General features: G+C 33.0%; 1 protein-coding gene across 1 annotated transcript in view; it reads left to right on the top strand.

Annotated features, from left to right (window-relative positions):
• The window catches only part of LOC128158707 (beta-1,4-N-acetylgalactosaminyltransferase bre-4-like), an 80708-nt gene that overhangs the window by 24530 nt on the left and 42889 nt on the right, over window positions 1-13289 (top strand). Inside the window, exons 3-4 of the mRNA XM_052821649.1 lie at window positions 9044-9234; window positions 9346-9468. Of these exons, the coding sequence (XP_052677609.1) occupies window positions 9044-9234; window positions 9346-9468 (314 nt within the window). The remainder of the gene's footprint in view (window positions 1-9043; window positions 9235-9345; window positions 9469-13289) is intronic.

Below are 13289 nucleotides of genomic sequence, written 5' to 3'. Positions count from 1 at the left end.
GAGGGAGAGAGATCTGAGGCACATGTAGTAAAAATTATTACATACATTTGTCTTACTGTAAAAATTGTTTACAATGTAGATGTGTTCTGCATGTAAAGTTTACCTAAAATGAATCAATAAAATTCAATATATATAAAAGATAAACTAATCTCAAAGAATTTACAATGTTCTGTCATGTGAAATAATCAAATCTTGAGAAGAATGTTTTATAGATATCAGGGAACATTAACCTAAAATCTGAACTTAAGTTCTTTTCATCTTGCACTCTGTTTTACATGCTCTTTCACAGGCGATAATCATATATAACGGCGAGCCAGACAAAAGTTCTAATTTTAATTAGACTGAATATTTACCATGTCAAATATATTTATTTAATTAAGCACAAGCCTGTCTGAGTTCTTTAATTCAATTAAGTGGAGGTGATATGGTAAAGATCTGCTATATTCAAATATTTAGGGTAAAGTTATCATCATGCAAACATGCACTCTAATTACAACATTCTACTCTTGTGTGCCTTTGGACCCCCACCCCTTTTAATTGCACTGTTTTACAGTGTGTGGTGTGTTGTTCAATACAAAATAAGACATACATATACATAATAATAAATAGAAATTCAAAAGAGTAGTGTGCAAAACATACACGTGAAAATACATTGGACAGATAATATCCCGAGATTTCTCAGATTCAAATGCCCGCTTTTATATTTTTGCGCACGTCAAAAGCGGAGGTTAGAGTCAGAGGAATGTCGGATTAGATTGAAAAGTGCACAAACACTTTGAAAAGAAAAAGTCAATACGACATATCCTGTATTGAAACATACCTTTATAGCGAGCGCAGCGAGGCGGCGCGAAGCGCCGCTCGCGTAGCGAGCTCCATAGACAACGTGTACGAACGGAGGAAATTCGAGTTGAAATCTGCACATTGTTCAAAGAAAATTTTGTGGACCCGCGTGAAAACGTTCTACTATCCCAGTGATCCTTTGCGGTGCATAGCAACTTGGCGGAACAGGAAGCGTTTCTAAGGAAAATTCTTACCTGTAAATCGCATACATCATTTTCATTTAACAATAAAAAATCCTTTTAAAAATATTAAAGTAAACAACACATATGCCTACGTAAAAAACTGTACCTATGACGTCATTTCCTTCCCCGAATTTGTCCGACAATTTACGAAAACTGTCGAGCGCAAAAAGTTAAGTATGACGTCACAGTGATCTCGCGTTTTATATTCCCGCGATACATTTAGAGGTGGATCAAGCATCTGTACTGAATGTAACGTGTAGGAAGTACACAGTAGGGAGTCACCCATCGTCTCAAGCCACGGGTTTTGTGTCCATTCTATTTCCACAAAATATAATGGACACAAAAACCGTGGCTTGCGACGATGGGAGTCACCGTTAATACTGATACTGCGCTCACTATTAACGGTGACTCTTTGGCTGATTAGTTTTGTTTTGATGATTTTTTTTTTTGCTCAGTAAATACACATGCACGTTCCATGCTAAATTTATTGTCATATTGATCCAATCATTGTATACGTTAGGTAGGTGATAAAAAAGAAAACTCTAATCATTATTAGATCTACGTGTAGCCACGTCATTTTGTAATGAATAAATAAAAGAAAAAAATTAAACTGTTAAAATATCTACATGTATTTGTTATAGTTGCATATGTGTCAAACCTTTCAATAATATTGGATATCACACACTAAAAAAAGGGGGAGGGCACACATGTCTACAACGCTAATATAGCGTACAAAAATTAAAAAGACCAGATTAAAAACAAAATTGATGTCACAGAGGAAAACTAAAACACCGGTAACAACAAGGAACAAAATGAGAAATAACACAGACACACAATTTATTGATTTTAATGATCATTATTAAAAGGTAAAGAAGAGATTAAAAAAAAAACCGGCTTTGTGTTTATCAAAATATTTTAATTAGTCTGTTTAACATTTTATTAATGTTCAGTGGTAGTTTTTGGTTTAAGTGTATAAACCTAGGAAGGGACCATTGGAATAAAAGTTTGATATCTTCCGGTTCCTTGCGGTGGTAAACGTTTTCGAGACAAAGCCAAAGTTTTTTGGTTTGGTTAAGGGTGTTATTTACTCAGGGTTTGAGTTCTCAAATTCCAATTGTGAAAAAGTTCAATGTAATGAGAAAAATTTGTTCTAAACACAAAAGGTATTTATGAAATGAATTATTATTGACAAAAAATTCAATAGTTTTACTTTACTATGGAATTATGCTCAAACAAAAATTGACTTTTAGCCAAACAGAGGAAATTCGGACTAAATTTTGCAGATTTCGTTTTCTGCTAAAAGTTTTTTGGCAGTAGTCTAATATTTAATGTAAGGATTTTATATTTAAGTCTACATAATTTTGCATATTTTCCGTTGGTTTTACCTCACTTATTCATTAAAATAATCTTATGGCACAAATAATAATAATATTGAAAAATGCTTAAAAACGATAAAAGACATCATATCTCAAAATTTTGATCATTGACCTCATATAAATTTTATGCCAACAGAATAAGGTCAATATAAGTAGTTCAACCTCATAAATGTTTTTGTATTATCATCATTCAATTTTTTTTTTAAATTGAATCAAAAATGGGTAGGGATTTGAAAACTGATAGAGGAAATTCGGACTGCATTATTTTTATAAATTGATGCCGAAATCTTAGTGTTGTGTACTTATTTACTGCCACTACCATTCGTAAACTGTATCTTATTTTTTAAAGTGTTTAATTATTTGTAATATTTTTATAATTAAGAAAATCTCAATCGTAGTGTAAAATTTTATGGGATTTTTCTTGAATTTTCAATAAATATTAAATGGCCATTAACTCAAAAAGTAGGTCATTGACCTACTTTTCTGCAAGTGAAAAATAACAATACAAGCAAAGGTCTATAACACATAATAGATGGTTTTTCATTATCATCAGTGGATTTTTTTTTCATTCTGAGTAAACATCATCCTTAAGTCCAGGGGTTGCATTTAACAATGATGACAGATGTGTGACTCCTTCTGCGCTCGCCCCAACGGTCACACCGTAAAACATATTAATCTGTCACACGTTAGTTGAGCTGAAATTTCCACTATCGCGGTCTTGCAGGCCATTCTTCTGACACACCGCTATCAGCTGTTGTTCGCGGTCAAAACATGGCGACGTGACATGGGGAACCGTACGATAATTATTTCGATTAAAACTAATAAGACCAATAAAAACTAACAACGTAATTATCGATCGAAGTAAGGAAATCGTTTCGATAAACACTCTGATTAACTATATAAAAAACGAGATCGGTTTTATGACCTGTACGAAATCTTTTCAGCGGGAGTTACTTTCAGTGGGAAGTTTGCACTATTTTTTAAACCAAGGACGCGGAATCAAAATTTCCGGAAAAATCAATATTTAAACCCCAATATCTCTGTAATGCAGTATCCGATTTTAAAACGAATTTAAGTTTTGTATTTAGCTTTGCAAACTATACAATATGCATATAATTTTATGTTTTTTATAAAGTTTTATGATCAGTACGAATTGTTACAGTAGAAGTTACTTTCAGTGTGAATTTTGCACTATTTTTGAAACCAAGAACGCGGCATCAAAATTTCCGGGAAAATCAGTTTTTAAACCCCGATATCTCTGTAATGCATCCTCCGAATTTTAAACGGTTTTCAGCATTAGATTCAGCTTAAAAAGCTCTTCAAAGTCCGTATACGTTTTTTGTTTGATCAAAAAATTTGATTCGCTTCCAGTTTCGACCGGAAGTGACAGATTTTTATTATATAGCTTTATTACAGAGGTAAAGTGACCAAATCATAAGCATTGAAAATTTCAAGCCTCTATCTTAAAGCGTTTTTGAGAAAACTCCCGGACAAAATGACTTTTTTAAAATTTTAAAAATGACGTAACGCCAAAACGGACGTGACGTTGTCTTTAAAACTTTATCATCTTTGAGGGACGTTAACTTGCTAAATTCTCTGGAAGTTTCATTGAAATCAGTTAAATACTTTTTGAGTTATGAAGCAAAAAAGGAGCCAGAAAAAAAAGAAAAAGTATAATAATAACTAGAGCAAAGCTCAATGCAAAGCAACGAGTGGGTCTTCCTTTAATGTCGAAAGTAAAGCTTTATGTTCCTGTAAGAAGCAAAGTTCTTAAACCTATAACAAGATCACCTAAAACGAAAAGAACAAAAATCGAATAATTCTTGGTACGACTTAACAAAATAAGAATGATTCTGAGTATGAATTAACAAAAACCTTTTCGATCTCAAGAACGAATTAACAAAAAAAATCCGAATGTGTTGAAGTACGACTTAACAATTATTTTTGGTTCGAGTTAATTTAACTTTTAAATTTATGCTATTTTTTAAACCAAGGACGCGGAATCAAAATTTCCGGAAAAATCAATTTTTAAACCCCGATATCTCTGTAATGCATCGTCCGATTTTAAAACGGCTTTCAGTGTTAGATTCAGCTTAAAAAGTTCTACAAAACACTTATTCATTTTTAATTTGATCAGAAAATTCATTTTTTCGAAAAATTTGTTTCACTTCCGGTTTCGACCGGAAGTGACCGAATCATATTTCCAGCCTTATTACAGAGGTAAATCGACCAACTCATAACCATTAAAAATTTCAAGCCTCTATCTTAAAGCTTTTCGGAGAAACGCCGCGCACAAAATCACTTTTTGAAAATTTTAAAAATGACGTTACGTAAAAACAGAAGTGACTTTTTCTAAGAAACTTCACAAACATTGAGGTATTATAGTTGCACATAATCTCTGAAAATTTCATTAAAATCGGTTGTAAACTTTTTGAGTTATAAAGCCGAAAAGGAGTCAGAAAAAAAAAAGAAAAAAGAATAATAACTAGAGCAAAGCTCGTTGCAAAGCAACGAGTGGGTCTTCCGTTAATGTCCGAAGTAAAGCTGGAAGTTCCTGTAAGAAGCAAATCTCTTGAACCAATAGCAAGAGTAACTAAAATAAAAATATGAAAAAATCGAATTATTCCTGGTACGACTTAACAAAATCCGAATGATTTTAAGTACGACTTAACAAAAACCTTCCTGAATTAAACAACGACTTAACAAAAAAAATCCGAATGTGTTCAAGTACGACTTAACAATTATTTTTGGTACGAGTTAACTTTACGATAAACATTATGCTATTTTTTAAACCAAGGACGCGGAATCAAAATTTCCGGAAAAATCAATTTTTAAACACCGATATCTCTGTAATGCATCGTCCGATTTTAAAACGGCTTTCAGTGTAAGAATCAGCTTAATAAGCTCTACAAAACACATATTCGTTTTTGATTTGATCAGAAAATTCATTTTTTCGAAAAATTTGTTTCACTTACAGTTTCGACCGGAAGTGACAGATTTTTATTTCGAGCCTTATTACAGAGGTAAATCGACCAAATCATAACCATTGAAAATTTCAAGCCTCTATCTTAAAGCATTTTTGAGAAACGCCGCGGACAAAATGACTTTTTGAAAATTTTAAAAATGACGTTTCGTTCAAACGGAAGTGACGTTGTTAAAAAAACTTTAACATCTTTGAGGGATAATAGTTTCACATAATCTCTGAAAATTTCATCAAAATCGGTTGGAAACTTTTTGAGTTATAAAGCCGAGAAAGAGTCAGAAAAAAAAAGAAAAAGTATAATAATAATAAAAAGAAACCGAAGAATAACAAGAGGGTCTTCCGTTGAAAACGGAAGACCCTAATAACTAGAGCAAAGCTCGTTGCAAAGCAACGAGTGGGTCTTCCGTTAATATCGGAAGTAAAGCTGGAAGTTCCTGTATGAAGCAGAGCCCTTAAACCAATAACAAGAGTAACTAAAAAAAAAAAGATGAAAAAAATCGAATTATTCCTGGTACGTCTTAACAAAATAGGAATGATTTTACGTACGACTTAACAGAAACCTTTCTGATTTCAAGAACGACTTAACAAAAAAATCCGAATGTGTTCAAGTACGACTTAGCGATTATTTTTGGTACGAGTTAATTTTACTTTGAACATTACGCTATTTTTTAAACCAAGGACGCGGAATCAAAATTTCCGGAAAAATCAATTTTTAACCTCTGTAATGCATCATTTTAACACACTTCCGGTTTAGACCGGAAGTGACGGAAACTAATTTCCAGTCTTGTCTCCAAATAAAAACGATCATTGCTTCAACACAGAAAATTCCAAGTCTTTATCTTGAACCGTTTTTGAAAAACGCCCTGGACAAAATTACTTGTTTAAAATTTAAAAATTGACGTAACGTAAAAACGGAAGTGACGTTGTAGTTGAAAATTTTAAAACTTTGAGGCACAATAATGCTTCATAATCCCTGAAAGTTTCATGTAAATCTGTTGAAAACTTTTTGAGATATTAAGCTTTGAAAAAGTCAGAAAAATAAAGAAAAAGAAAAATAACTAGACACGATCTCGTTGCGAGCAACGAGGAGGTCTTCCGTCCGATTTTTAGAAGAGGAAATGACCTTGCCTTTTATCTTCATCAACGAAACATATCAGGTAATGCAGATGTGATCTAAAAGAGCGATGGATGAAGGATTATACACCCCGTTGGAACCCTAATTTTATTTCATATCAAATAAGAGGTCTTTTGATTTCGATACATTTTGTGTAAAAAGTTTAGAAATTTGTAACCGTTCTTGATTTATCTGGAAGAGATCATGGGAACGGATAACAAACACGTTTTGGTTGCAGATTGTTAATCACATTTTTTAGCGTATTTTGTTCAATATTGCTCCTTAGAATTGCTTTTTTTTTAATTTTGGGACGTTGATGATAAATTTGGACTTTTGACCCCTTAAAATCCCTTATTACATAACATAGGAGTAAACAATTTTCATGTATAGGTACATAACATTTCGATTAACATAATTGCTTACGTAATGTATTACAAAATATCTCACGATTAAAAGTTATGATTAAAAGACCTTAGAACTCTATCGGCTCCTAATTTGAATAGCCAGCCCCTTTTTCGTGATATAAAAAGAAAGCTCTTGTCATTTTAAACACATTTTGTTCAACAAGTATGTAGAAATTATGTACCGTTCTCGAGATGTCTGGAAGAGATCGTTTTAAGGACCGACCCTATAATTCCTTTTAGGGACCGGATTGCAAACTGTTAACGATATTATTTGGAGCATCTTTTGTTCAACATTGCTTTTCAAAATTTCTATCCACTTTCAGATATATAAGATCAAAATTTCGGACTGCTGGCCCCTTAAAATCCCTGAATACGTAACAAAGGAGTAAACAACTGTCATGTATAGGTACATAACGTTACGATGAACATAATTGCTTCTATAAAGTATTACAAAATATTTCACATTAAAAAGATATTATTAGAATACTTTAGAGCCCTGTCGGCCCTTAATTTAAAGGGCCAGCACATTTTCACTAATGTCAAATGAAAGTTCTTGACTTTTTAAAGTTTTTTTGTTCTATAAGTCTTAACAAAATACTTTTTAGAAAAAATATATCCAAAGAAAACCACAAAAAAATCATGACGCTTTTTATCTCAATTTTTAAGCTCAGGCGAGCTTCGGTGTTTTTTTTCACAGAACAATGAAAATGCTTCTGTCATATCCACAAACATAGGTCTATAAACCCTGAAAATTTGAATCAAATATCTATTTTCGTTTAGGAGAAAATCACCGGACAAGCCGACCCTCTAAAAATCGTAAAAACGTCAATATCTCTAAAACGGAAATGACGTCATCAATATAAAAAATTTCCAATAAGGTTCAGATCAATATGTGTTAGTTCTGAAAGTTTCATTAAAATCAGCCGAGCTGTTCCCGAGAACTCGCGTGCACAAAAATGCGTAAGAAAAAAAAAAAGAATAATAACTAGACACGATCTCGTTGCGAGCAACGAATGGGTCTTCCGTCCGATTTTTTAATAGATTAGATCAAACTTATTAATTCAAAGATAAAATCGTAGACCTAAGCGAAAAATAGTAAAAAAAAATTTGCAGCACTCGAGGCTTGAACCTGGGTCGCCTGGGCCATGTCCACGACTCTATCGATTGAGCTACTCAGACTCTCGCTTCAGAACTTTGACGCTTAGTTTCTCATGAATGCCTTGATCGATTTTAAAACAAATTACATATTCTGAATCAGTGAAAAAGTCACTATCAACCCTACAGAAAAATATCAAAAAAGAAAAAAGTTGAAAAAATCGATTTTTTGTCTTTTCTTCCGGTGACGACCGGAAGTGACGGAAGATAACTATTTAACCTAAGGGCATCCTTCTAAAGATAGATCTATCATCGCTGAAAATTTCAAGTTTCTATCTTCAACCATTATTTAAATATTCGCTGGACAAAATGCATTTTTAAAAACAGTAAACTTAACGACGTTGGCGAACGGAAGTGACGTCATATTCGAAAAGATACGTATGCATAGCTATAGTTACTTTCTTCTACGTGTGAAATTTTCGAGAAAATCCGTCGAATCGTTTTTGAAATATCTGGTTTTAAAAAATTTGGTGCAGGAAAAAAAACAAGAAAAATAATAGGTCAAAAGGAACCTAACGAAAACAATAAGGTCTTCCGTTGGAAACGGAAGACCTCAATAAGGGAAACAGAAACAAAGCAATAACAAGAAGGTCTTCCGTTGGAAACGGAAGACCTTAATAATAATGAAAAAGAAACAATAGAATAACAAGAGGGTCTTCCGTTGAAAACGGAAGACCCTAATAATAGTAGGGTCTTCCGCTAAGGACGAAAGACCCTAATAAAAAATGAGAAAGAAACAATAGAATAATAGAAGGGTCTTCCACTGAAGACGGAAGACCCTAAAGAGTGAGATAGAAACAATAGAATAATAGAAGGGTCTTCCGCTGAAGACGGAAGACCGTAATAATAAAAAGAAACTGAAAATAAACAAGAGGGTCTTACACGCATGTCATACATGTACATCCATGTATGTATGTGTCTTCTATTATACAATTTCTCTCACAAGGCTTAATGTCAGTTATTAATCCACCATTTGTTTTCATTTCTAGACAAAAGAACTAAAATTCAACCGAGGTATTTTGTTCAACATTGGATTTAAGGAAGCCTCCAATGACTCTTACTACGACTGTTTTATGCTTCATGACGTGGATTTACTTCCAGAAAATGATTTTAACATTTACACCTGTCCTGCTGACCATCCGAAACATTTATCTGTTGCAATTGACAAATTCAATTATAAGTAAGAGACTGATTAAGTAATTATAATGATGATAGAAGTACTTTTATCTCTAAAATTATTTTTGTTGAATTATTAATCTTGAATGTGAAATGGTTTGAATGTGATATTCAGATTACCATACCTCACCAATTTTGGTGGTGTGACAGCCGTGACTAAAGAACAATTTGAAGCAATCAACGGATTTTCTAATATCTTTTATGGCTGGGGCGGGGAGGATGACGATTTGTACAACAGGTTTGTAAGAGTTTTGTGCAATATTCTTTGTATCCACGGTTTTGAACGATTCATTTTAAATATGCTTTATTGTAGGAACGGTTGGTTTGGGTTTTTATCACCATTCCCTCGATTTTCGTCAGGGTTTTCCTGGATTTTAGCATGACATGACATAGCTATAGATTATAATTAGTGATACAGGCATTTAATTGTCTCGGCATGTTTTTGTCTTTAGGGCCTTTTCAGTGTGAGACAACAGTTTCTCTTCTTTTGATAGGGATCTCAAATGTGCTGGCGAAGTCCAGCATGACGTCGTCCGTGTCGGTCCTATTTTCGGTTACTCCGGCAACGTGAACGTATTTGCCACGACTGTTCATTTTTAGGTACTTTCCTGCAAAGTTCTGAGTTTTCCTTCTGAACAGCAAAAATAGTGGTCATTTGAATGAGTTATGAGTTACCATTGAACAACCTCAAAGAAGCTCACCAGTTCATGTCCCCGATGTTGGTACATGTAGAAGGTTTTGACCAAGAAAACCCAATATATGGATAAGGAAAGTGGCATTGTGTTAAACAAGGGTCGAATGTCTATAGTGTGTATATAGAAAGTCCAGCGGAGTCAGGGGTTGCATTAAAGAGTTCTGTATAGCCATGGGTTTTTTTTTCAAAGTTGCACTTAGGTTACGTGTAGAAATTTCAATGATTTTTAACAAACTCAAATGTTTAAACAGACCACTGAAGTAAATGAACAGAACACATTTCAACACTACGTGTGACAATATATCCCGTGCACTTATTTTTGTATATCGAGAACAAAGTTAACATTAGCTTTAAGTTACATGTATCAAAACTCTAGTTAATATGCACAGGGTCTTACACCTTTATTTGTTTGTCGCAACAAGAAAAACGAAATGTGAACGTAAATGTTCGGAAAAGAATAGTTTGGTTTTTTTTTACCTTTTTTTATTTTGCAGGGCTTCAACTACACTTTCGTGTACTTATTGCACTGTTGTGTTTGTGTCATTTTAACTCTTAAACTAGTTTTCTCTTTGCTGCAGAGATATGAACCAAACAATCTAAATGACATGTCCTGGACACGTCCTCTAAGGTGTATATTGGTCACTTAAAAGTGTAGCTGTCTACATACCAAAATATAAAAGGACTAAAAATACGATAACTTTGTTTTTTAATTAGTTGGTATCCGTGCATAGAATGACAAATTCTCGATTCATGCATATATAACAGTCATCACGCAAACAGAAAGTACAAATTGAAACAAACTTATGCCTCAATAATATGTAAAGTTCGATTAAATCATAATCAACCGCATATATAGATAGATCGATCGATCGATAGATCGATCGATAGAGAGATAGATAGATAAAAAGTAAGAAGGAAAACCCGAAAAACGTTCAATATAGCTTAAGCGCTTTCATTTTAAAATCTTCAGAAGCTATATAATGGTAACATAGTAACGTGACATCAAAAAAATCTTCGAAGCTATATAATGGTAACATAGTAACGTGACATCAAAAAAATTGAACGTTGAACGACAATGTCTATTATGACGTCATAGCTAGATTTAGCGGGAAAAAATATGCAACATAGTAGATAATATACAATTCAATACATGATTATAACAGTTCAATTTGGGTTTAAAAATACGGATGAAATGTTTTTCTTTTTCTCGTCTTTGAACATTACTGTCAATGAACAGTTTGTAAAACGGAATTTTTTTGTTTATTGCTGCAAATTTACAAATGATCACTAAACGGTATCTGTCAATAGCCCGGGGTGTTTATATATTGTTTATGCACACGCACACGGGTGGATTGGTCGTTTCGGCACTATAGTACTCGTTGCAGCCTGGACATGTTATTGCATATAAACATTCTTAGTGCCACACAACATGTCCGTCTTTACGATGAATTCTTTTCCGCTGAAGTCGTACTTAGATCCCTCTGTAATATGGTCACATGTCCTGCATCGTGGGTTTTACACTTAGTTACTGTGTGTTTGTTATCAAAATGGGAAGTGCACAATATTCGTTTTAGATTTTTAGGCTGATATGTGCTGTAAATGAAGTTCACATCTTTGAAAAATATTTTCGTCGATTGGTCGTTGATGAGGATATAATTTAACCGATGAATTATTGGCGTAATGTTCATATTTCTTGGCTTAAAGGTATGTACAAATGGAATAATATATACGTCGAACTAAATTATATGGAATAGCAGTTTTTGGATGATGAGGGTGACACAAATTAAAATGAAGATATTGATGTGTGTCGGTTGTTTTGTAGTATATATCAGTAAAAAGTTTTGAATTCTTCTTTATGACCAGAACGTCCGAAAATGGTAATTTTGTGTCACTACTTTCTAAAGTAAAATTTGATGTTGGGATCAAGGTTGTTCAAAAGTTGATGAAATATCTCTGAATTTTCGTCACTATAATTCCAGAAAATAAAGCAATCGTCTAAAAATCGTTTCCAACTAGATTTAATAGATCTGGCTTCTTCTTGTAAAATTGAAAGTAAAAGTATTTGTTCGTTTAGCTTTTCTTCAAGGTATTCAAGAGTTAGAGTGGCGTATGTTGGTGCCACCTTAGTCCCCATTGCTGTACCTTTCACTTGTAAATAATGATTTTTTCCGAACGCAAAGGTGTTGTTCTGAAGTATTATATGTAATCCTTCGATTATAATTTTTTTTTTATAAACCGCTCTTATAGAATTTCAGGATGCTTGTTGATCCATTAGCTCACCGCTGTTATTTCAAGCTCTGTTGGTATATTAGAATATAAACTGACCATGTCAAATGATACAAGTTTTGCAGTATGTTTAACACTTTCTGGTAATTGGTTTAAAAAATTCACATTATCTTTTATAAAACTGGGAACTTTTTCAAAGTAGGGTTTTAGTAGAATATCAATCAAATGACTTAATCTTTGGGTGGTGAATTAGGTCCTCCTACAATAGGTCTAAAAGAGAGGTCTTCTGGATTTAGGCAGCAAATATATTCTCCAGTCTGGGTTTCTACAGCATTTTTTATTTGTAATGATTTATGCACTTTTAGTAATCTGTAGAATTGACTTTCTCGGACATCAAAATTGATAAGATAGTCTCTTCCCTTGGTAGTGATATTTGATAAATTTTCATTCACAAATTGCTTTTTTTTGACAGAGTTCTTTTCTCCTGGTTTTCTTCAACATGTTGGTTATTTAGCATATCTAATATTTTACCTTCATAATATGCTTTATTCATTACAACAACTCTGTCTCCTTTGTATATATATAATTAAAAAGTTAAAACAGAATGCGACAGACCAAACTAAATAAATTGTTTACTGCTAGCTCTTTCAGCCATGTCATCTCTTCAGACAGTTCAACAAAATTTATCTACCTAAATTTATCTAAGTTTAAATGTGACCAATCTTTAGATTTAAACTAAAAACTAAGTTTACACTCTTATTACTCTTACAAACCATGAATAGATGTCTAAATTAATTATGGAAGCTAAAGTCTGAATATCAATTAACGTCAGCTCAAATTTAGAAGAAAAAAAGTAATATTAATGGTTTCTTACTTACACACAAAAAATATAAATACATAAGATATATAAGTTGACTTAAAATTCTTATTTGCTGGCGTTTCTGAATAGAATGGCCCACAGTTGGGTGCATACCCATACAGAGACTCGCGCTACAGGTTGTAGGTAAGTACTAATCAAAAAAGGAATTTAAGATTAATCTCAATCAACATTGTAAAAAATGCCCATATATAAAGTACTGTGGTTTCATTAATATTCAAGGGTATCAATTTTCGTGGATAAAGTGAAAATCACAGTTTCA

The sequence above is a fragment of the Crassostrea angulata genome, chromosome 8, assembly GCF_025612915.1.
Source record: "Crassostrea angulata isolate pt1a10 chromosome 8, ASM2561291v2, whole genome shotgun sequence".
Classification (NCBI taxonomy): Eukaryota; Metazoa; Mollusca; class Bivalvia; order Ostreida; family Ostreidae; genus Magallana; species Magallana angulata.
The sequence above is the reverse complement of the archived record's forward strand: the minus strand, read 5'-3'. Positions and strand labels throughout refer to the sequence as shown.